Source organism: Myotis daubentonii, chromosome 1 (genome assembly GCF_963259705.1).
Source record: "Myotis daubentonii chromosome 1, mMyoDau2.1, whole genome shotgun sequence".
Classification (NCBI taxonomy): domain Eukaryota; kingdom Metazoa; phylum Chordata; class Mammalia; order Chiroptera; family Vespertilionidae; genus Myotis; species Myotis daubentonii.
In genome coordinates this window covers 130542188-130567096 of record NC_081840.1, presented here as the reverse complement: position 1 = coordinate 130567096, position 24909 = coordinate 130542188, and the positions used below count along the sequence as shown (strand labels likewise).

Genomic DNA, 24909 nt, shown 5'->3' with positions numbered 1-24909 from the left:
AGTCCGACTGCCAATGGGCAGAAGTGGAGAAGTGGGAAGAGGGGTCCTGGGAGGGCATGCTCCCCTGTAAAATCAACCCAGGCTCCTGGGCACCTCTTCCAAGGAGCTGTCGCTTCCATGCATACAGACATTCCTCAAGGAGGGGAGGGAGGGTGGGTGGCTACATGGTCCTGCGCTGTTGAGTCATTACAGTTCATTAAGGGATTTGCACCGCCAAATTATGCCTAAAAATACAAAGCCCAGCTGTGCCTGCTTGGTTCCCAGCATGTGGTGAGCCAGCTAACAAGGAGAGGGGGCCAAAATCAGGCAAGTTGACTTAGAGAAGTAAACTGGGTTACAAAACACCACTGCCAACTGGGGAAGAGCTGGTGACACCCCCTACGACACCAGGTAGTCTGGCTCCTTCCTCTGGGCTGGGCTGTGGGGACTGAAATGACAGCAGTCTGAGTGGATGAACAGGGGACAGAGACACTCCTGTGTCCCCCTTTGGAGGGCTCTGCACCTCCAGCCAGTTGACTCAGGACTGCCTTCCTGCAGAAAATGTTCTCTTTTTCGTACATTTGAGAAGAAGTGTGTGTGAATATCTGACTTCAGGGGCCACTATGTAAACCACCAAAGGGACGAGGAAGGGAGAACAAAGACTTCTTATCCTTGCTCAGCATTTCTCCCTCCTGGCCTCCTGTCTCCGCAGCCACAGGTCCCTTCCCAGCGCATCACCACCCCAACACGCACTTTGAGAAAACAAAGTCTCTTGTAAGAGGAGTATGAACTCGTGGAAGGAGCATCCTTATCTTCGTATCCAGAAAATCTTTGGTTTAAATTGCAGGGCTCTGCCATTTACCAGCTGGGTGACTTTGAGCAACTTAAGTCCTTCTCTGAGTTTCAATAACCTCATCTCCAAAATGGTGACATAACACCTACTTTATCTGGTGGTTTGGAAAATGGAATTAGATACTGCTTACAAGGCACCTCTCCCAGTGCCTGGTACCTTGAAGAGGATGCTCAATCAATGTTAACCAAGCCCCCCACATTTATTATTACACACTCCATAATCCTAAACATGTGACAATCATTTCTGCCCTCCCCCCACCATTCCCCATATTTCTCATGCTGCAAAGCAACGTACAGAGGAGCTGCAGGTCCCACCTGGTAGACAGCCCTGGAGAAGCACCATAGTTTCTGCATCAGCTGCAGGGCCCGAAGGCTCTCCCCTCCACACGTCCTCAGCGCCCGGCAAGTCAGGTCGCACACCAGCTGGTCCCAGCCACAGAGCAGGTCCTCAGCGCCAAGCAACCAGCAGCCAAGCCAGCTCCAGGCCCCGCCTTTACCCTCTGGTCCCAGGCCCCACATTCAGAGCTGGGTTCTTTTAGTACCGCAAAGTTCGAATGTCACTAGATTTAATCAGGCAAGGAAAAAATGCAGGCAAAATAACTGTTTCCTCTTGCTCACTCTTCTCTCCCTTACCTTCCCTCACCACCCCACTACCCTCAGGTCCTGTTTTCCAGCAAGGATTAGCCAATGGCTCCTAATTCAAATGTTTTCTCCCTGTGTCTGGGAACTCTCCAGGGACACGGTGAAAACAAGACTCACCCTGCAGAAAATTGCACATCCCTCCCTCTCCAGTGCACAGAGGAGGCTTTCGGGGCAGAACTGAGGGAAGAGCATGAACCCAGAGTCATCACTGAGTTCTCCTGGTTCCCGGAGTTCGTCCAGGGTGAGAAGCAGAGAGGAGAGAGCTGCGGCCTCCCCGCCAACATTCCCGAGGCATTCCATCTTTCCTCTTAACTCTTTCAAACTTAGAGAGCAACAAGTGTCTGCATGGCGAAGCAAAAAGGCCCGTCTTATATCAGCCCTGGAGAAATTGCTATTTCTGTGGCCAATTTATAAAAACACAGGAATTTTCTTTGGAAATTTTCCAAGTTGAGACTAGGATTAAAAGGGCTGTAAGAAAGTTTATCTGAGAGATTTTATATCAACACCCTCAATTCGGGAGGAAAGCAGATAAAGGAGGTAAAGGCAAAATATTCCACATTTCCGCACGATGGGGCACTTTCTCCAAAGCTCTTACAACTTTACTATGTATTGGATCAGCCCTTTGTGAATCTCAGTCCAAGGAAAGACACCCAGCTGAACAGGGTACAATTATACGAGATGTCTGTTTTGAGTTTGATTATTTTAATCCATGTTTCGTAAGGGCATCTGCATCCTAATTTAATAGAATCCAGAGCAGCAAGGAGAGGCAACAGGTAGGAGAGGTTCAGCCACAACACAATCTGGACAGTTAAGAGAAGGAGCATGTTTAGTCTCAATAGCATTTTGGTTGGATAGCCCTGAAAAACCATAGTAGTCACTGAGGGGTGTTTGCCATGCGCGCATTTTCCCCATTCAGTCATCCATCCATCCATCCATCCACCCACATCTCTTCAACTTGGACCTTTAATAGCATCAGAATGGAGGTACAGTACTGGAATGTCCTGAAGTCTGACACACCTGAGGTTAAATTTGGCCCAACCACCTACTGTGTGACCTCAAATTAACTTCTCTGACATATTTCCTTATCTGTAAGATAGAAATCATACCAACCTCATAGGGTTGTTATGAGAATTAAATGAGACAATATACTTAAAGTGAATTACATTGAGCATGGCATGTACCTGATTTTATTTATTTTTTGGAGCACTTACCATGATCAGGTAATTCAAGGACATTACCTACTATTGATTACATGAAGCTCTTGAGATCTTTTCAAAATTTGGTTCTCCACATCATCTTCTCTTAATCCCTTTTCTTCTTCTTCCATGAATTGATACATTAATCCTATATCATAAAAGGCTAATATGCAAATTGTCCACTTGACAGGGAGTTCGACCAGGAGTTCTGGCCAGCCAACCACCCATGGTTTCTCTCCCTGGCTGGCCTGGCCCAATTGGCCCCAATTGGGGTGGGCCAGCCAGACCCCACCTGTGCACAAATTCATGCACCAGGCCTCTAGTTAATTTAATAAATATGGGGAGCCCATTTTCATTTAACTCTGCTTTGATGAATTTTAATCATTTTCCCATGAGTGATGGCTTTGAGGTAAAACATTACACCTGTATGTTATTCCTTTATTTCCACACACCCTGGAATAAAAGGGAGATACTAAGGTATCTTGCCTTCCTATAAACACCCCATCAGCAGAGATAGCTTTATTTAAGGAAGAAATAAAGAAAGGTATGTGAAAGAATGATAAAAAAAAAACTAAGTTAAAAAACAAATGGTATGGGGAAAATGATTGTCCCATTAACATTACCTAAGCACCTTGGTATTTTTAAGAAAAAACAAAGACCAGCTACATCACAGTTAGCTTTTGCCTGTGTCCCGAGCTCATGCTGTCCGCCCTCTGGGGATTCTGGCTGGGAACTAGGCTCTTGTCCGAAGTATGTAATTATGGAATAGATAGGGACAGTTTTAAAGATACTGATTACTCTCTGAGTAAATAATGTGACTTTAATTTTTTTAAAAGTTAAATATATTTTTAGCTTATGGTCTGGGAATCTTTTAAGTCCAAAGGTGCCATAGGCTTTTTAAAAACATGCCGGGATACCAACATATTAATTCCTGAGAACCGTGAGACCTACTTAAGCTGTTCTGAAGTCTTTACCACTCATGGGGACAGGGACATCCAACATGGAGACTTGCTCTGCACCTGCAATCTGAGCCTGGCATTATCAGCAGATGTCCCCAGCCTTCGCAAGCACAGGAGGGAGAAACTGGATATGCCCCAGTGCTGTGGAGGATGCTGCCCAGCATCACTAGCCCAGCCTTTTCAGTCGCAGCTCTGATTCTGCTGTAGGCTCTGTGCTGCCAATTCGGACTTTCACAGGGCAGCTGCCCCAATGGTGTCTGACAGGCTGTGCATGCAAATAGTATACTATCATTGAGCATGATTCCCTTGCTTTTAAAGGGACTTATAATGCTCAGAGCAATTAGACATAGATGTGCGTGTATGTGTGTCTCTGTGTGCCTGTCTGTGTTTGTATATGCATGTGTGTCTGTTTGCGTGTCTGTGGATGTGTATATATGTATCTGTATGCCATGTGTGTGTTTGAGTGCGTGTACACCTTCATTTCACAGAGGAGGAAATAATAGTGCAGAGGGTCAGAGTAGCATTTCTAGGCCACATGGATATTGTGATGGAGCTGGGACCTGACACCAGGGCTCATCAGGCAAAGAAATGACCTGGACTTGTCTTACTGACTCCCAGCTCCTTTTAATCACTTTCTATCCTCAAAAATCATGAAAAATTGAGCTTTTTATGTAGCTTACTACTTAGTCAATTGATCACAAAACAAAGAATAATGAATAAATATCTCATGGTGTCTAAAGGGTAAGCAACATCATTGCGGTACCAGGAAGACATAATTAAGAGCAATCACCGTTATCACCCATCTTTTCATGAACTCTTTTGCTAATGTTTGGGGTGAAAGAGTCCAAGTATTAGTTATGTGGCAGGATTGGGTCAGTTGTGTACGTTTGCCTATCATATGCCCTGGGGGGAGGGGCATTACAAGTAGAATGGAAGTGTTGGTCCTGTGGTTCCTTAGGAAGGGACCAAGGCTGAGTACTCTGAATCTGGTGCTGACCCTGGAGGAAGGCAGGCACCGTGAAGCCAAGAGTTCCTGCCCAGGACAAAGGAGAGGCGGTTGGACTGGGCAAGGCACCCAGGGCCATGAGGGCACTGCCCTGCACTCCTAGCGCCACCACTCTCCTAGCCACTGCCGCTTTGTCCAGCTGCTCGTCTTCTGCCCTGTCTCCATCTGCACGCCTCCAGGGTTTCTGCCCCTTCTCCCAGACTCTAGGTCGTTGTTTTTGTAAAGATGGAGAAACATATTTTTTAAAACCATAAATGCCTTTGCCTGACTCTAGGGATTTTCAGACATAAATACCACCTTGAGAAGAAGTCAACAACTCTAAGTTGCAAGTAATGTGAACAAAATTATGACCAGAATTTTCAAATACAGGAAGACACAGGAAATCACACACACACACACACACACACACACACACACACACACACACAAACACACACACACACACGGGCAAGTATATGTATAGCAACCAGAGAAATCGATTCAGAAATGCAATCTAAGGTAACCGTGTTAATTATTTGGTGATTATTTACTGACGTCTATTTCAGAAAATGCCAGCCCTAAGACTGAGTGGAGAACTTCTACACTCCATGTCAGGTCAGCTACCAGGAGACACAAATAGTATTTTTTAAAACATATTTTTATTGATTTCAGAGAGAAAGGGAGAGAGAGAGAGAGAGAGAGAGAGAGAGAGAGAGAGAGAAACATCAGTGATGCAAGAGAATCATTGATTGGCTGCCTCCTACAGGGAATCGAACCCTGACCTCTTGGTTCATAGGTTCACACTCAACCACTAAGCCACACTGGCTGGGCACAGATAGTATTTTTAAAAAGTTTCGCTTACTTGGGTTTTGTTATCTTTTACTGATAGAATCTGAAGGTAAAGGGCAGTTTCTCCAACATCAAAGCCCAGTTCAGCTGAGACCCAAAATACCCAGACATTCCAACCCAAATTAATAAGCCACATCTGTTCTCTTGGAAGAACTAAAGAGGATCGACAGGCAACTAATTCCAAAGTGAGCCTGAGAAGGTGCTGGAGAAGAAATAAATCCACAACAGCAAGGGGAGAGCAGGGTGTTGTCAGAAACAGTTGTTGGCCATATTTTCAGCTTTTTAGGAAGCAGATTCCTCCTGGGTTTTGTGTGCAGCTAACTTTTCTGTGCCACATAGGGGCCCTTTCAGCTCTTCACTACAGATTCACATTTTAATTCTGCATCCCCTCCTGACTTCCAACACAGGACTCAAACTTAGGTTGAAATCTATGGCACATTTTGTTTTTTCCATCCACTGAATGCTTTTGTTGTTAAATCTCCACGTGTAACCAAAATGCTGGTCTGGGGCAGAGCTGGGTGCTTATTCATTAAATGAAGGAATCCATAGCTCTTTGTTAGTGTTCTTTAAAAAAAATCCACTTTACTGAGATATAAAGTATATACAGAACATTTTGTCCATTCAAAGTGTACGTTCAGTGGTTTTTCAGTGTATTCACAGGTTGTACAGCCACCACCACAATCTAAATTTAGGCCATTTTCATCACCCTAAAAGAAACTCTGCACCCATTAGCTGGCAGCCCTCCCTTCCCCAGACACTGGCAACCACTAATTTACTTCCTGTTTCCACAGATAGGCTTATTCTGGACATTTTATATAAACTAGAGGCCCAATGCATGAAATTCATGCAAGGGTAGTCCTTCCTTTCCCTGACTGCAGACACCGGCTTCCCTCTGGCACCCGGGACCCAGGCTTCTCTTGCAGCCCTAGCTTTGTCCTGAAGGTCGTCAGGAAGGACGTTTGTTCTAATTAGCATATTACGCTTTTATTATTATAGATGTGACTTGGGAGAATGGCTTCTTTCCCTAAGCATAATGTTTTGAAAGTTCATTCATATAGCAAGTATCAGTACTTCACTCCTTTTTCTTGCTGAATAAAAATCCATTGTATGGATGAATTATGTTTTGTTTATCCATTCATCTGTGGTAGGCATTTGGGTTGTCCTCACTTTGGGGGCTATTATGAATAATGTTACTGTGGATATTTGCGTACACATCTTTGGGAGGATGTGCATTTTTCATTTCTCTTGGGTGGACACCTAAAAGTGGCATTGCTAGTAACTCTGTGTTTAACCTTTTCAGGAACTTCCCAGCTGTCTTCCATAGCGACTACGCCATTTTACATTCCCACCATCAATGTCTGAGGGTTCTAATTTTCCCACATCCTTACCTACCTTGTTACTGCCTGTCTTTTTGATGTTAGCCATACAGGTGGGTATGAAGTGGTAGCATTCCTGCTTTCCTAAATGAATTCTATGACATAGCCATTGCGAAGGGTGGGTGTGAGCAGCAAGCAAAAAGGGCTGGCTGTAGGGTGCTGGCTTCTTGCTCCCTGGCTTAGCCCCAAGCCTCTGCTGCAGACAGAAGAGCCCAGCAATTTCTCCTTTCTTTATCACCAGCTCCCCTCCACCCCCTCCTCCTTCTGCTCCTGACACTCTCACGCCCACCATCTGGGGCCGAAGTCCAAATAGTTTTGGAAGTTCCCCTTTGTCACTTTAAAATCCCAGTGCCAGCTCTTTGGGGAAAGGATTTTAGAAATAGCACTTGTATGGTAAAGTGAGTGGGCGACGTGCAAAACCCAAACCCAAACAAGCTTTTGAATTCTGAGGCATTTCAGGACTGCTCACTCACACAGCTAATCCCATATTTGGGTCTGGACAATGTCCCAGCTCTGACAGTCATCATTGCGTCATCAGGCCTCAACCTGAGAACCCGGGAGAGCCATTTATATAAACGCGAGGGAGCTTACTCTTCATTTGGGGGGAAGGAGAATGCTTTTTGAAAAATGCTTGGCTGTGTATATAAAATATTTTGGGTCCCTGGGAAAGTAGTTTGGGGAGGCAGGAGCTGCCCTCTGGCTTAAGTGCTCCAGAGTTGCATGCCAAGAGCTATGTTTAGAAATATTTCCCCCAAGCTTCACAAGCCATTATACAAGTGGTCTTAAGGCCATAAAAGTGATGTCATCCTATCAATTACCCGGTTACGAAAGTCAGTTCACATATACATGCCAGACCCCAACAGAAATAAAACCAGGCTGTCTGAATTAAATCTGTCCAGGCCCTGAATGAGAAATTAAATGCCCCAGCTCTTTCCTCATTCTCTGGGTATTTGGTTTCCATGGAGCTCAGTGGCTGAGGATGATTTTTGAGTATATATTTTATGGCATGTATTTATGTGATCATAGCCTTATGTGAAAACCTATAAGCCTTGTTTTATTTAGGAGTTACATACACTTGGAAGGGCCCTGGTCTGGGGCCTGTTGATAAATGGGAATGGAATGGCCTATTCACAAGGGAGGGCCCGCCTGCTTGAGAAGTGGGTCTCCACTGAGACAGGCAAGAGCTTGCGAACCACTCCCTTCTCAGGGGACAAGGTGAAGATGAGTTAATGTCCACAGAAGAGTTGCTGAAAGAGAATTAACACTTTCTCTCCTAGTGGGAACCTCGAAGACCTTCGTAAATTTGTGTCTAGAAGCTGTCAAGGTAACATTTCTCTTCCAACTCAAAGGAAAGCAAGTGGAATTTATAAGAGGTAAACAGGGATAAAAGCCCCCTGGGTTTTCACCTATAACTTAAGCTCCATTTAACTCTTGACCCAACTGCAGGTACAGTAAGTAAGTCTTCACTTAACATCTTCAATAGGTTCTGCAACTTTAAGAAAAATGACATATAATGAAACCATTTTTACCATAGGCTAATCAATATAAACAAGAGCTTATCAATGTTATAATGAAATGACATTGAACTAAACAATGTTATTTGAAGACCTATTGTAGTATGCTGTTTATAATATACTAGAGGCCCGGTGCATGAAATTCGTGCATGGGTGGGATCCATAGGCCTGGCCTGCGATCAGAGCTGAACAGGTTCCCTGTCTCCCCCCTCCTCCTTCCCTTGCAGCCCACGTCTGCCACCACCCAACCCTGGCTCCCCATCCCAGTCCTGGGCCCGGCCCCGATCAGGCGATCAGGGCCTGCCAGCCAGGGGGAGGGACTGGAGTGTTGGATGGCCGGGGGGAGGGGCTGCAGGAGCTTTCAGGGCGGCCAATCAGGGCCCCAGTCAGGCTGGTTAGCCACCACAGTGCACATCATAGTGACCAGTCATTCCAATCATTCTGATCATTCCATCGATCTGGTCGCTTGGCTTTTATATATATAGATTAGAGGGTTTTACTTAAAAATGCTATTCACTTGTAGTAAAGCCTCTTTCTTCTCTAAAACTCTGCCTTCCGTTTTAGCAATCCTACTTTTTTTTTTTTTTTTTTGGCATCACTGGTGTCTTGGACTTAATAGGAATGTCATGAGTACTGAATGAATGAAATTGTCTATTTTATATAAAAGTGTAGGCTGTGACTTTTCCTGCTGCTCTTGGGTGACACGTCTTCAAAACATCTACCCTGGAGTAGCTTAAAGTCCTTAACAGGAGGTAGGTACCATTTTTAAAAGAGCCTGAGTTTTAATGTTAGTCCTAAGTCCCCCTTCCTATTCAGCAATGAAGACTTGACACTCTGTGACAATGACAATGCAAGAGGTTGATGAATGGGAATGGAATGGCCTCGCTAATGTAGGTGGGGTCAGTGTGGCTTCTGTGGGTCAGATGCAATTTGGATGAGCTAATGACTTCTGGAAGCCATTTTCTAGGCTATATTTTGTGTCTATTTCTTAGGATGCTTTTCTCAAGGGGAGAGAGAACACAGAGATGTAAAAGCTGTCTGGCCATCTGAAGAACCCAGCTGGGAGACTGTCCGCTGGCCAGCACGTTGTTCCACCCAGTGCTCTGCATCCTTAGCATCACTCAGTCTAAGGGTAAGGACCCAAATCAGCCCACAGTTAGGCCTGGTTCTAGACTCGCAGCCGTGGGCAAACTATAGCCCGCGGGCCGGATCCGGCCCGTTTGAAATGAATAAAACTATTGAAAAAAAGACCGTACCCTTTAATGTAATGATGTTTACTTTGAATTTATATTAGTTCACACAAACACTCCATCCATGCTTTTGTTCTGGCCCTCCGGTCCAGTTTAAGAACCCATTGTGGCCCTCGAGTCAAAAAGTTTGCCCACCCCTGTTCTAGAGACTGTATTCCAACGTGGCTGTGGCAAAAAATCTATTTTATTATAGTCTAGCACATTAACAAAAAGTCTTTCTACACTTAACAAAAAGTCTTTTCAGGATGCAACACCCATAACAACAAAAACAGAAAACCCCCAAACACACAAAACAAAACAAAAAGCAACCATGAGTTTTGTATATTGAGCTGGTCAATGGGGATGGGGTTAGCTGATGAACTGAACTTCTATATTACAAAACCAGTGGTGTTTTAGGATAAGCTTCTTAATTTTTTGAGTTGCCTAGACTACCACTGAAGAATTTTAATACTGTGCTTTCTCATTAAGATCTCATAGATAAAACTATTTGGAGTGCTGTTTTCTGGAACTATTTAAATTATAGGTAGAATGGTCTGTTTGGATCCACGGCTGACCAAGGATAATAGGAATGGCTTAGGATTTAGCAACAGTGCTTGGAAAACCAAGAACAATCTTGGGATTGGAGATCAAGGCAAATTATGGTTAGATAATCAGGACAGTCATCACAGATATCCAGAGTCATCCAGAATTTCAAGATAAATCAACAAGTTCATAGCCAGCAACCAAAATATTTGTGAATAATGACTCCAGAGGTCCTGTTGACCAGGAGGCCAGAAACTAGGTGGACTAAGAGCAAACATATGAAAGATATGTAACAAAGCAAGCCTAGTGGTCATGGCTGGCTAAAGACTGAAGGGAAAGCAAAGCAGACCAGACCCTGCGCCGTCTGCCAGGAGATTTATACCCTTCCCGTTAGGGCAGAGTCAAGTTCCCAGCGGGACACCAGTGCCCTGCAGGTGGAAGCAGGTGAATCGGGACCTGCCACAGGGCAAGTGTGCGGAGGAGGAGGAAGAGGTACAGTCCTGCCAGGTTACCCTGATCAGCCACCGAGATTCCCTCCACCATCAAGCGCTGCGTAGATGCCAGTGGCCCCTAAGATTATAACAGAGCTGCAGTGTTTCTGTTTCCTGGTGACATCCTCGCTGCCTTAATGCTGTTACAATGTGCTTCTGTTTTAAGCTAAGTGTCAGCTTAAAAGAGTTGAAAAGTTAAAAAATATTTAAAAAGATTATAAAGTTAACAAGTTGTAGTAAGCTAAGGTTAATCTTCTATTAAAGAAAAATACAGGGTGTACCAAAAATGTATACACACTGTAAGAGCTGATAGCTCAATTTTGAAAATGAAGTGTATTTTAATAAACACTGCCTTTATAATTATTCAAAGTGTTTGTATACATTATTTGGGGACATCCTGTATATTTTTAAATAAATTTAGTGTAGCTTAATTGTACACTGTTTATAAGGCTACACTAGTGTACAATAATATCACTCACTGACTCACCCAGAACAACTTCCAGTCTTGCAAGTTCCATTGATGGGAAGTGCGCTATACAAGTGTACCATTTCTTATCTTTTATACTGTACCTTTTCTGTGTTTGGATATGTTTAGATAAACACCACTGTATTGCAATTGCCTGACCTATTCCATAGAGTAACACCTTGTACAGGTTTGTAGTGTAGAAGTAATAGGCTTACCTGATAGTCTAGGTGTGCAGTAAGCTATACCACAGGTTTGAGTAAGTACCTGCGCTCTATCACTTTAGAACAAATTGTCTAAGGATGCATTTCTCAGAATGTATCCTTATGGTTAAGGGATGCATGACTATATTTGGATCTCCTCTAAGTCCTGCCAATTTCTGACAGACACTAAGCAGCCCATACAAGTGAAACATTTACTTAACCCAAGGCTCAGTGTGTGCCTGAATTTGCATGAGGTCCTTCTTTTTATTGTTAATCTTCACCCAAAGATATTTTTTCCATTGATTTTTTTTTAATTTTTAGAGAGAGTGGAAGAAATGGAGGGTGGGAGGAGGGGGAGAGAGAGAGAGAGAGAGAGAGAGAGAGAGAGAGAGAGAGAGAGAGATGGATATGAGACATCCATTGGTTGCCTCCCGCACTTGCCCTAACTACCCAGGTACGTGCCCTGGACTGAGAATTGAACCTGCAACCCTTCGGAGTCAGGGCTGATGCTCTAGCCACTGAGTGAGTAGCATCAGTCAGGGCTGCACAAGGTCCTTTTCCACAATTGGCAACCCCAAAATTAGAGGGTCAGAAAGGCCAGGGAAATAAACTAAGAACAGAACTTCCTTTAACAACTTAAGAGGAAAAACATAATTATTCCTATATAGGCCATGAAGGCATCTGAAAATCTATAAGAAAAACCAGCTTAAACTTTATTGTTTGATTTGTCATGAAAAACAGAATGTAATGAATTTTTTGTTTTTAAAAAAGTCTCTGTTTGGTACAATTTGAGGTAAATTTCCACTAGAGTAGAAGGAAATTGGATCCAGGGTGTTGGTTATTTCCCCCTTGAAACAAAGGTGATGATTTCAGATTCTCCTTTGAGGAGCAGCTTAGGAGCTAAGTGCCTTCTGTTGGTGTCTCTTAATAAACCTGGGACAATGGCTTCATTGTAGCACAGCTGGGGCCAGACTTCTGTTAATTAAGCACCAGTAACTGGCAGGTCTGCATCCCCTTCCTGGGTTTGACCACAATAAGGGCTGAGGCACTCCCTCCAGGGAGCACCCCTCCTCCTCTACCAAATCAGGATGCATTTCAAAATGTGACGCCAGAGCAGCCCAGGGGGCAGGCGTGCCAGGAAATTAAGTGTGTTTTACAGCCCAGGCCCAGGTCCTGTGTGCCACATGGAAGCATTTACCTGTCCGGTTTCACACCCACTACCTTCTGGGTTTCAGATAGTGATTTTTTAAATTGTTGTAAGAGAGACAGAACATACAATGTACCATTCACATTGTTGTGCAACTGTCTCCACCATCCGCTTCCAGAATCCAAGACTGAAACCCTGTGCCCATTAAACAACTCCCTCAGCCTCGACAACACCATTCTACTTTCCATCTAAAGTCCATGAATTAGACTATTCCAGGTGACTCATGTAAGTGGAATCACCCAATATTTGTCTTCAAGGTTCACCTATGTTGTAGCATGTGCCAGAATATGCTTTTTTTAAAAGGCTGAATAATATTTCATCCTATGATAATAAAGACCATTACAAACTTATGAACAATAATAGATATAGAGGCAGAGCTGCCTCAAACTGATTGTCAAACTGCAGCGGGAAGGCTGGGGAGGGTTGGGGGCAGGAGGGAGGGGGGTAAGAGATCAACCGAAGGACTTGTATGCATGCATATAAGCATAACCAATTGACATAAGACACTGGGGGGTAGGGGAGGCCAGGGGATTGTCAAGGGCGGGGGAAAAAAAGGACACATATGTAATACCCTTTGTAATACTTTAAGCAATAAAACAATAAAAATAAATAAATAAATAAATAAATAAATAAATAAATAAATAAATAAATAAAATAGTTGCCATTGTTAAAAAAAAAAAAAAATTCATCCTATGTTTGTCCTTCTCCATTGATGGACAGTTGGGTTGTTTCTACCTTCTGGTTGCTATGAACATGGACATAGAAATAACTGTCCAAGTCTCTGCTTTCCTTTCCCAGAACTGGAATTGCTGGGTCACGTGGTGATTTCAGTTTTTGAGGAAGTGCCATGGCATTAGATACCAATCTTTTCCCCTACTGCTTCTGCCCTCTTCGCCCTGAGGCAGGCTGGGCCTTTGCCCACAGACAGACAAGCAGTACTGATACTTAGTATTTGTTTGCCCCAATGCGTCCTGCTCCGTGGCCCTGGGTGAACAGTGCTCCTTAGTGCGCATGAGCTTCAGGGGCCCCTGCCCTTTACGACATCTTAACCTGAGTTCTCATTCCGAGGCCAGATCTGAGTCCAGCTCTGACGTCCAGCTCACACACTTGGGGCCAAGGCACCCTTCGTGGCCCTCCCCCTGGACACTCAGCACTAACCATTCTGCTGGTCATGACTGTGGGCCTCAGGGGAAGGCAGGCTGGTTCCTCTGCTGAGGGCCGGGGGCAAGGGAAGGAGATTGGGCATGAGTGGTGCCCACTGAGGCTGAGACTGTGGTCCCATTTAAATTACCCTGAACATAGGCTAGTGGGTGTGAGTTAGGGTCAGGCACCAGGATGTGGAAAGCCACCAGAGAGGGATTAGGGTTCTTTCTGACCTGAAGAAAGGCTCACTCCTAGAAGCAGGGCTAGGAAGAGTGTAGCAGGGTGTCAGGACCGCAGCCCTAGCGGCTCCAGCCTCCATTGCAAAGCAGACCCAGAGCAGGGTCAAGGGCTCTAGCCCACTGACTTGCCCTGGGTTAGGAGGAAACAACCAAAACTGGGACATGCGGGTCCCTGGCACGCCCTTAGCCATTGGCTGTCAGGCATCTGGGCAACATCTCTGCCTCCTGGACTCTGCTGGACATGACCGGTGCAGAGTCAGGTGTAATGTTGGCAGTTGTCACACCTGTAGCGGGACAGGACTAGCCAGGAGGGGTCTGACACCTGCCAGCTGGCTCTAAATGAGGCCCCTCCTACCCCCCTTGTGCCCAATGATGACAATGAGACCACCAGTGACTTCTGGTGTCTCCATTCCTTCAAAGGCAAGTTTGGTGGGAAGAAAAATTCAATTCTTAAGCAGCCTAAGGCCGTGGTTGGCAAACTGCGGCTCATGAGCTACATGCAGCTCTTTGACCCCTTGAGTGTGACTCTTCCTAAGCCTTAGGAGTACCCTAATTAGGTTAATAACAATTTACCTACCTATATAGTTTAAGTTTAAAAAATGTGGCTCTCAAAAGAAATTTCAATCGTCATACTGTTGATATTTGGCTCTGTTGACTAATGAGTTTGCCGACCACTGGCCTATGGGTTAGAATGTGCAGCTAAGGAAAAGAGCCACTGCCATTGTCTGGCACTGAGGTCACTGTCTGCAGATAAGCTCCTGTAACTGGAGATGATACCTAAGAGTCCAGATCAGAGATGCTTGTGGGTCAGCCTGCATTGGATTCCCCCAGAGTGTAAGGCCCGGCATTGGCATTTCTCACATGTTCTCAGGTGAGGCTGACACTCTGTCCAAGCAACCACACTGAGAACCTCTGACCTAGGCCCAGGACACCCCTTAGTTCTTGCATTTAGGGTGGCTGACAGAAATGGCAGTAAGAAGTACAGTGTCACTCCCTGTATTCACTGTTTAGTTTCATTCTTTGACACCCTCATCTCAAGAGTGACATGGAAGAAACACTAGCAGGGCAGCCAGCCTGGTAGGGGCTAATCAAGGACCCCTTCTCCGTATACAGAATAGAAAGGTGCACTTAGGACCTTCCACTCAACTCTTCCTTGCTCCCTCATCTGAAAAAAATAATTAAATAGTTAAAAGAAACATTTTTTTAAAGGAATTGAATTTTTCTTCCCACCAAGAGGGCCCGATTATTGATTTGAAAATCCTGAATATAAGCAACACACATTTATTTCTAAATTAAAATGGTTTCTTAGGATGTGATACTTTAGTGCTGGAGTCCCCCAAAGGCAGCAATCAAGCAACAACACTGAGACCCTGAATCACTCACCCCCTTGTCCCCTTGGCCCAGAGTCCAGAACATTCAGAGGCTACAATCTCCCCTCAACAAAGAGCGTTTAGACTCTTGTTTTGGAAATTAGTGACTCATCTTTGGGTTATTTTCTTGTCTATCTCCCTTCTCTCTCCCCTCTTCCCCCACCCCAGGAAACTGCAGGCAACACACATACTCTTCTTTATCTCAATGCACAAAAAACACAAATGTTGCTGATCTCAGAACCTGACTTCCTGTTATTAAGGAGGACATGCTACAATTTAAGGGAGCAAGATTTCTAAGCAAAGCAGAAAGTCCAATGATTTCAGAGTTTGCTTCCCACCTACAATTAACTAGGTCACAGCTGTAAGGGAAGAGAAACAACAAATTTAAATGTCTCCAAGGCAGGAGCACTTGGTATCATCTGTGGCCAAAATACAAACAATATTACTTTTTTTTTTTAAAGGAGGAGCTCTAACTCTTACAGAAACAAATAAATTTGAGATATGATAGAAGATGAAAAAAAAATCTGATCAGACAATAGACACAGTGTCTCAGGCTACTTATTTTATTTAATATTCGTTCAAAACAGAGAGGCAAATGGAAATGATCTCCTTCATAACTAAAGGCTATGAGCTGCCTTTAATCCATGTAGAGGTCTTCTTTAGTGTTATGCACAATGCATAAAGATTCCCACTTGCTCATACAAGGGTTCAAGATTTTTAACTTGACTGTTTCAGATCTATAGGAAGTCCAAATTTGGCAAATGTAAAATACTCATAGTGGATTATTTGACGTTGGTAGGACATCAAGGGGGGAGAGACTATTTCAGAGTGGGTTATATTTTTAAGATCCACAGTATCCAAGGAAAGCATGCTTTTCAGAAGGAATATGTCAGTGTGCTACATTCCTTTCTCTCTTATGACCCCCTACACTAAAGGGATTTCATTTCTCATTAAGTGGCCTGGACTTTCACACTGATCTTGCCCAAATGTTTGTATAAAGTAGGCATGGTAAAGATGATAGATAGATAATAGATAGATAGATAGATAGATAGATATAAAAATAGGTAAATAGACAGATGGTATAGATATATAGATACACAGAGATTTATATATAGACAGATGGTAGATATAAAAATAAATACCCAGAGATCCAGATAGGTGTATGATAGGTAGATGATAGGAGATATCGGAAACAAAGATGAGAAGAACCATAATCTCTGTCCACGTACCAGTGAGGACACTGAGAGCCTTGCTGCTCAGAGGCCTCATGCACTGCAGCATCAGTATGACTTGGAGCTGGTCAGAAATGTAGACTCTCAGGCCTGCCCTGGGCCTGCTGGATCCAAGCCTGCATTTGACAAGATCCCCAGGTGTCTCTGTGCACATTGACATTCACGATGCACGGCTTTAGAACATAACAGCCTGGAACAGTGATTGTCAGTAATTCTGTACTCAGCAATGGAAATCTTCACCCAAATGAGATCTTAGATAGAAATATAAGAAATATCTCAGAAGCAGAACCCCTCTGATGGAGGCAGGGGTGAGGAGTCTGTCTCCCAGCCCCTTGGTGGCATGTCCCACCCTCACCACCTCTTTGTGGCAGTTGCTTCTGCTTCTATGGGGGCAGCAAGGATTCCTAGAGCATGTATCCTGACAACTGCTGGCCTAGAGGACACCAGCTTCTGCTCTGAGTCTCTGAATAACATCTAAGAACTGCCATATTTGGGGCAGTCCAGCAATACTAGATGATGATGAACAAATTATTTTTAAGCAAGATTGGGTGCAGGAGTAGAGCTCAGAAGTTCCTAGAAGGCCACAGGAGGAGGAACCAGAGAGCAGGGGGGCAGCTCATTCACAGGAGAGGAAGGCAGCACAAATGATGGAGAAAGGGCAGTGGCCCTCTGCTTAGGGCTCCAGATACACAGTACAATTTGAATTTCAGACAAACAACATGAGACATACTTATATTAAAGGACTATATGTTGTTTATCTGAAATTCAAATTTACTTGGGCAGCCTGTGTTTTCATTTGCTGAATCTGGCAGCCCTAGTTCCTCTCTCAAGGGTACTTTCCTCAGCAACTTAGGCCCCAAGGGCTTCCCTCCAGTTTAGAGCTCAGCCAGATTCCCTCTGGAGAGTAAAGTAACGCACAGCGCCCTGCAACCCGCAGGAGCTCACTGAATAAATGTACTGTACATTGCTAGCGATCGGGCCAAGGCCTCCTAGGTCTCAGCAGCTTCCTATCTGTCTGAATTTGCTCCTGGTCATTTTCCTGGGACCTTCGATCAATCTGGAGAGGGAAGTGGGAGGAGAAGGGGACGTGATGCCTGAAAAGCCATACAAGGAGGAGCTTTCCCCTCTTTAGGGGCCCTGGCCTGGCATGTCCATCGGTCAGTGCATTTCCTCCCTCCCGCCCCCTGAGGGCCCTGTCTGTGAATGAGCTAGGGAAGGAGGGAGGAAAACGTGCCACTGGATGTTTGCTCCTTGGCCCTGGCTGACCTGGTTAGTTCACTCCCAGATGGAAGGAAGCACATGCGGGCCTTCCTTGGCCAGAACTTCTTGGCCTTTCCGGCTTAGTGACGGGGAGGGAGCGAGTCCCTGCTTCCTCGACCTTAGCTGAGCAACAGGAGTTGCCACAGCCTGGCAAGGGAGACACGCCTGGGACAGTGACATCTCACATCTCAAGGTCAGAAATTCTCAGAAAGCGGCTAAGTACAGGAGTAGGCGTTTGGGAATGTGTGATTTCTTCTTCTTGGTGTAAACCTGACCCACCATTGAAGCCTCCTTGACTGCCAGCTTTTGTTCCCGTCTTTCTTTTCAATGAACTCCAAGATCAGAGACTAGATTCTGGCAATGGTCTGTCCTTAAACATTAAACAACAACAACAACAAAAGAAAGAAAACCAAGGTATCTGGGAGGGTGTGGGGCTCCAAGTTCCCTCGGAGGAGACACCGGAGCCAGCTTCCATGGTGGGTGCCCAGCCAGAGTCCCTAATGGAATTGGACGATTACCCTGAAACTGCACTCTGAATGCTGCGGCAGTCCTGGCTTCACCCTCCTCTTGGCACCGACCCATTGCCCGCAGCAGCAGCTCTTTCCCAGGAAGCTATTGTTATTTGTGCACAGATAGTTTACAGCAGAGCGCACTGACAGCAGCAGTTAGAAAGGAAGAGAAAAAGAGCTGCAGGTGAGAAGGACAAAGCGCAGGCTTTCAGCATTCCAGGGACACTCTTCTCAGGCGCTGGGCCCGCAGCAGCGAGTTAGGGCTCCATGGGATGGGAGAGTCGCCCCTGGGCACCATGCAGCCTTATGGAAGGTGGCCTCAGACTCCGCGGGTCAGAATGAGACTATGTACCGCTGACCTCCCCTGGGGATCCCCCTCTGTAGTGTATTCTCTGTTCCTCCCAGGAATACCTTTCAGCTGCCACCAGGAGCTGCACTATGTCGTGGGGCACACATGGCACGCACAATGGGGTGAATGCAGTGGCTCTGTGTTATCAGCACCGTCAGTTCCCGGTACATTCATTCTCGTCTGGGAAAAAGTGCTGCCTTGTTCAGAGCATGATGTTCCCATGTCTCAGCTTACGGGGAAGCATTTTTGATATACTGTACCTATCAGAGCATTAGTTCTGCCGAGAGAGGGGGGTGTCGCACCCTTTGTTCTATGTTTTTACTCTCAGTGAACTGTTCCCGTTGTGTTGGTTTCCCTCTAGAAACTAACACAAGCAGGAGAGAAAGTGGCAGGATGTCATGCTGCCTGGCAGGGGTGCAAAGTATATGCACATACATACACACTTGGATAATAAAGGTAAACTAGGAAGTTAAGGATACCATAACATAGAAAAAAGAAAAGAGCTACTTAAAAGGACGAGATGAACGCAAAAAGGTTATCTAGAATGAGCCAGTTGGACCCCAAATGTAGCTCTGAGTTTTCCCGCAGCAAAGTTAAAAAAAGTACACATATTGAACCACATATATATTTTTTTATCATCTCCTAAAAGGAATCAACAGGGTGAAATTTATATAAGGGATATTGCAAAAACAAAACAAAACAGAACAAAACAAAACAAAACAAAAACGTAAGGAACAGTACCTATAACTGTAATTTTTAAAAAGCCTCAGAAGTATTTTTAAGGATGTTTCTTTGGTCCAGACACCCCTGCAGCTGTGTAAATGGTTCATGTGACTCCTCAAGACTCCCCCTTCTACCTTCTGCTTTGAATCTACTCACTAATGTCTCTGGTTTCCATCTGGCTGTTTCATTCCAGATTTTTCCAACTCCATCTAACACTTTCAGACTGAGGACCTACCCATGTGTCTGGGGGCTTGTTTTAGCAATCCTGCCACCAGCCATTTCCCACATCTTGCCTGGGTTTCATATTCTGAAAATCCTGACTACCCGACTCCATGTCCTGCCCAAGACCTGGGTCACTTGGCCCCAGTCTGGGCCCAGAATAGGTTGCTGCATGTCTAAAAGAAGATACTGAACATCATCCCTCAATAAAGATGAATTAAATCTTAACTCAATAAAATAATCTCAGCAGGGAGTTGAGAAAAACTGTGCAGGTATATTGATATTTGATTATTTAACTTCATAGGGACATACTATAAAAGGGGCAGAATAATGAATCATTAACATATCCATTGATCTGCTTTTCCTCGTGTCAGATGTCCCTGGGAGGTCTTTGACTAAGTGCTGGAAGGCAGTAAAGTCAGGTGCCTTTTCCTGAAAGAGGCGGAAGTGGAGATAATCTGAGATTAAAAGTGGAGACATATCCTTGTGTGGCTCTGCCAGGTGCGGGCTGCGATGCAGAGGAGTCACTGAGAGGTGTGACTTGTGCCCAGGTGGAGCACCATTTCACCTGACAGTCTGGAAAGAGCAGGAGCTCCTAGGGGTAGAACCAAAGTTTTCATCAGAAAAAGAGCTGTGAATCTTTTCAAGTTCTTGCTCAAGGACTTGGCTGAGACCCCAGAATTCTCCTCCATCGAGTGAGAAAGAGATGATTTAGAATGAAAAGGTTTTAGTTCAGCTGTTACCAGCCAACCACCTTGATCATAAACGAACCTCATTTTGGCTCTCCTGCTGCCTCTGGCTTTGAATAGGACCACATGCTGCCAGTTTGTAAATCTGAGTTAGCAGCAACTAGACCTCTAGGTGGTAGAGTGATTGCTTCATTAGATGGAATTGTTCACTATAGTCCACTTTAACAGTGGAGAACACCTGCCCAGAGCAAAACAGTGTGGTTGATGCTCAGCTGCCCTGTCAGGCGAAGGTTAGACTGTAGGTTCAGTTGTTTCTTGCGTTCTATTCCTATTGCTTGGTGCCGGAAGCCAATTCCAGCATGTCAGCAAGGGCTGAATCATCTGGAGTGGCTAGGGCATTTCCCCAAACCTGAAAAGGAATGATTGCTTGCTGCCAGACAACTCAGGGCATCCTAATCTACATGTTATTGCCTCCTACTGGCCAAACAACGGAACAGCCATAGGTGAACTCCCCAATCTGACAATGGATTCTGTAGGAACCCTACCCTTTGAAGTGTCTATCTCCACCTTGCCTTAGGACAAATTGTGTTAATAAAAAGCAAGGGGTCCTGAGATGAAGAGAACTTAGTTCCTTTTAGCTAAGCTCCTTTGACCCCCAAATGCCTTTCAAAATGATATTTCATCTCTGGACTCTTTATTAAGTTACACACAGCCCTTCTCCAAATTGCTGAACCCTTCTAGATGCTGGAACAAGAACCCTAGCACTAGGTAATAAAACCGTGCTCTAAGCAAAGAGGATGCTGTCTTCCTATTTCCCATAGCTGGAAGGCATGCATTCAATTCATTTAAATGTAATTTAGAATTTGCACGTGACCTGTCAAAAAAGATTTTTTAAAATTCTGATTTAGCAATAGAATGGTGATGCCAGTTGGAGGGCCTGAGGATCTATTCAAAATTAGTTTTTTGTATAGAGATATCTCCTCATGAAATTTAAAACTTGGGAAATGGGTCTATAATAAAGATATTTGTGGTGGGATGGCACTCATTTTATTGTAGAAGTTGAAAAATGGCATCTTGTGGGCCAAATATGTGCTGTACATGTGCTCTGTTTGCTATGCAATGTTTTTCTTTAAGCTTGGAATAGAAGCCAGCATACAGATATTGAGATATTTTGACTCTCTCATATATAGATTATTACTAGAGGTCCGGTGCATGAAAATTTGTGCACTTGGGGGTGGGGGGAAAGGGGGTCCCTCAGCCCAGCCTGTGCCCTCTAGCAGTCTGGGGCCCCTCAGTGGATGTCCACCTGCTGGCTTAGGCTCAATCGCCTGGCTGGCAGTCAGACATCCTTAGTGCTGCGGAAGAGGCTGGAGACGCTTCCACCACCACCGCTGTGCTTGCAGCTGTCAGCCCGGCTTGTGGCTGAGCAGAGCTCCCCCTGTGGGAGCGCACTGACCACTAGGGGGCAGCTCCTGCATTGAGCAGCTGCCCCCTGGTGGTCAGTGTGCATCATAGTGACCGGTCATTCCTGATCATTCTGCTGTTAGGGTCAATTTGCATATTATCCTTTTATTATATAGGACTTAGAGGCCTGGTGCACGAAATTCTTGCACTGGAAGGGGGGGTGTCCCTCAGCCTGGCCTGCACCCTCTCACAGTCTGGAAGCCGTGCGGAGGGAGGCCCCACCCACCTGCTGCAGCCCACCAGTTGATGGCCTGGGCCTCTCTCTTCGTGGCAATCATGGAGCTCCCTCGATTGATCACCCCGCCAGTTCACGACGTGGGCCTCCCTCTGCAGGGTGGTCATGGGGTGATGGCCAGGCCCCCCAATCAATCCATTGCACCTGCCTTGGCTGGCCTGGCACCAGTGGGTGTCATAGCATGGTTGTCCAGACAGTCGTTCTGCTGTTCGGCGTTTAGTCGATTTGCATATTACGCTCTTATTATTATAGATGAGAAAACTGCACAATAATTTTCTTTGGAAAGTCACAGTTTCCAGGAACACCAGCCCATTTCCTGGTGGCAGGGCTGGGAGCAGCCGGTGTTAGTTGCTATGGCACGAGTGCTCCAGTCTGCAATGTGCCTCTTTCCTCACTGTTCTACATGTATTTGGCCTGCCTGGCTCCTAAACACATTTGAGTTATAATGCCTGTAGGGGGCCTATGCTACAGGATGAATCGAATGGACTAAGATGAAGGATTAGGTCCTCAGGAGATAGATATAAGTTTTTTAAAAATTGTTTGTTTCTGATTGGTCGGTCTCAGAAGGAGCAAGAAAAAGTCTTGCCCTGCATAGACCCTATTTTAATACACATGACACATGTTTTTCTCATGTCACCTTAAGGCCATTTAACTGAAGGAAAAAATGAAGACGTAGTATCCCAAAGATACTTTTGTTTGCTGTTAGGCATGTTGGTCTACTATTACCCAGAGGGACTCCTGAACAGATGTCCAGGGATTATACTAGAAATAAAGGAAAACTAAGATGATCTGCAAATGGCTTCTGTGGCTGAACTAAATGCCACCAGGATATGGGTATTGCCCCTGGAAGTGATGTTGAATGGGAGGGAGGTGTCCCTCAGCCCAGCCTGTGCCCTCTCACAGTCCGGAGGATTTTTTCCAGAGGATTTATTTTTTCTTTGGTAGCTCGTCTCCCTACATGCTCTGCTACTTGAAAACCCAGAGCTGGGGCCCAACAGAATGAGGGGGTTCCCTCTCCTCTCCCTCACCTAAAGTACTGGGTTGACATCTTAATGAGAGGAGTTCCAGAACCCCTGTATGCGCCCACACTGCTGCCCACCTGATGGACCTGGCAGTGCAAATGCAAGGGTGGTCCTGCACACGTGCAGAAGCAGAGCTTCCTCAGGGCACTGGTGACGAGACTTATCCACACCTAGGCACACTGGTTCTGCTGCCGTGGTGTAAATCCCCCCACCAGGGCCCATTCCAGGCTACCCACGAGTCATCACTGAGTGTGAGTTGTGAAGGGACGCATGTGGTCAGCTCTTGAGCCTGGAGAAGCTGGTTCCAGCACCCCCAGTAACCCCACATTCATATCTCCAGTTCAGGCCTCTCATCTAAACACAAAACTTACATTTTTAACATCCTCCATTTGAATTTTTCTTCATCATCATCCCAAGTTTAACATATCCAAACATAGCTTTTACTCTCCCCTGGCCCTGGCGTCATCACCAACCTTCTCTCCCTACAGCATTTCCATCTTAGTAAGTGTCCATCCCTGTCCACAGCTGCTCAGTAGTCATTCTTGATTCCTCTCTTCCCCGCTCACTCCCCACCCAACCCACCACCCAATCCTGTCAGTCTTTTTTCTCTCCACTCATTTCCTACTACCTTCAGAGTATCATCTGGTCTAGGCCATCATCATTTCTCATTCTAATTCTTATAATACTGGCCTAATAAGTCACCCTGCTTTTACCCATTTCTGTCAGCTTAGTGGCCACAGTGACTTCTTTAAAAAATGTCAACTAATATCATCCTTGTGCCTCCAAACCATTGGTCTTGTCTTACTCAGAATAATACCCCAAAGTCTTTATCATGGCCCACACAGCCCCCTGGCATCCGGGCTCCTAACACTTCTCTGACTGCCACTCCTCACCCTGTACTCCATGCCCTTCTGGCTGCCCAGCTCTGGCTTCCCCCTTGCTATTCCTCACACCCCTCAAGTGTGCTCTAGCATCACACCTTTTGCAGTTTCCTCCATTTGGAGTGTTCTTTCCCAGATGACTACCTGGCTTATTCCCTTATTCTTTCAGGTCTTTCCTCAAACATCACCTTAACAAAGAGCCACCTTATATAAAAGTGTGGCACACTCATCTCCCCTCACTCCTTTTCCTGCTATATTTTTCTTTAGAGACCTTATCACCTCTTAACATAAAAGCAAACACTTCACTCTACTGTATTTCTTGGGCTTAGAACACTGCCTGCATGTAGTAGGTACTAAATAAAAAGTAACTAAAAGTAATGGAATTAATAAATAGGGTATTCGGTTCCAGATATTACAGTCCCCGTGGTATTTATTTTCTGAGTTTGTTTGATTGAACTCAAAACCACAATTTCCAGAAATAATTCATATACTTGTAAGCCTTATTGGTTTTCCCGATTAATGTTCCAATTGAGGGACTGAAGTGATCACTTGAAAGTAGTCTATCCATGTGCAAATGAGAGCCTGGAATTTTTGAGAAAAGTCAGTGAGTAGTGGAGGAAATAATCAGAGGCATATTCGTAGACTATCTCAAAATACGCACACACAGATTCAGACTGGGAAGGAAAAGGGCTGCTCATGTGCTCAAAAGTGTCAATTGTGTAGTCAGATTTCAAGATATTTTTCATGACCAAGTTCTCTGCAAAGAACTAGCATCCTCACATCATAAGGTAGGTAAATGGTAAATAACTATGTTGTGCACTTGAAACTAATAAAATATTGTATGCTAACTTTACTTTAATAAAAACTATAAATTAAAAAAGGAAACACTAGCATCCCCAAAATAAGTCACTTTGTTAAGACTGATCATGACCCAAATATTCATCTAAATAAGAAAAGCAGATACTTGGCAACCCTACCCTTTGGGTGATAGTTCTGTTTGATTAAAGGTTTGAGTTTATGACCATGAAGCCCTTCTTTTTATTTATCTACTCATATTCATTCAATAAATATCTATTCACCCTATAT

The 24909-nt window shown here is 44.9% G+C and overlaps 1 protein-coding gene across 6 annotated transcripts in view; it reads right to left on the bottom strand.

Moving 5' to 3' along the window:
- The window catches only part of FRMD4A (FERM domain containing 4A), a 335840-nt gene that overhangs the window by 289837 nt on the left and 21094 nt on the right, over window positions 1-24909 (bottom strand). For 3 of the 6 annotated variants that reach the window (XM_059660101.1, XM_059660084.1, XM_059660092.1), the window contains exon 1: window positions 1147-1365. The exons of the other annotated variants lie outside the window; for them this stretch is intronic. In XM_059660101.1, coding sequence (XP_059516084.1) covers window positions 1147-1350 — 204 coding nt within the window. In that variant the 5' untranslated portion in view covers window positions 1351-1365. Of the gene's footprint in view, window positions 1-1146; window positions 1366-24909 lie in introns of those variants that run through there. 6 annotated transcript variants of the gene reach the window in all.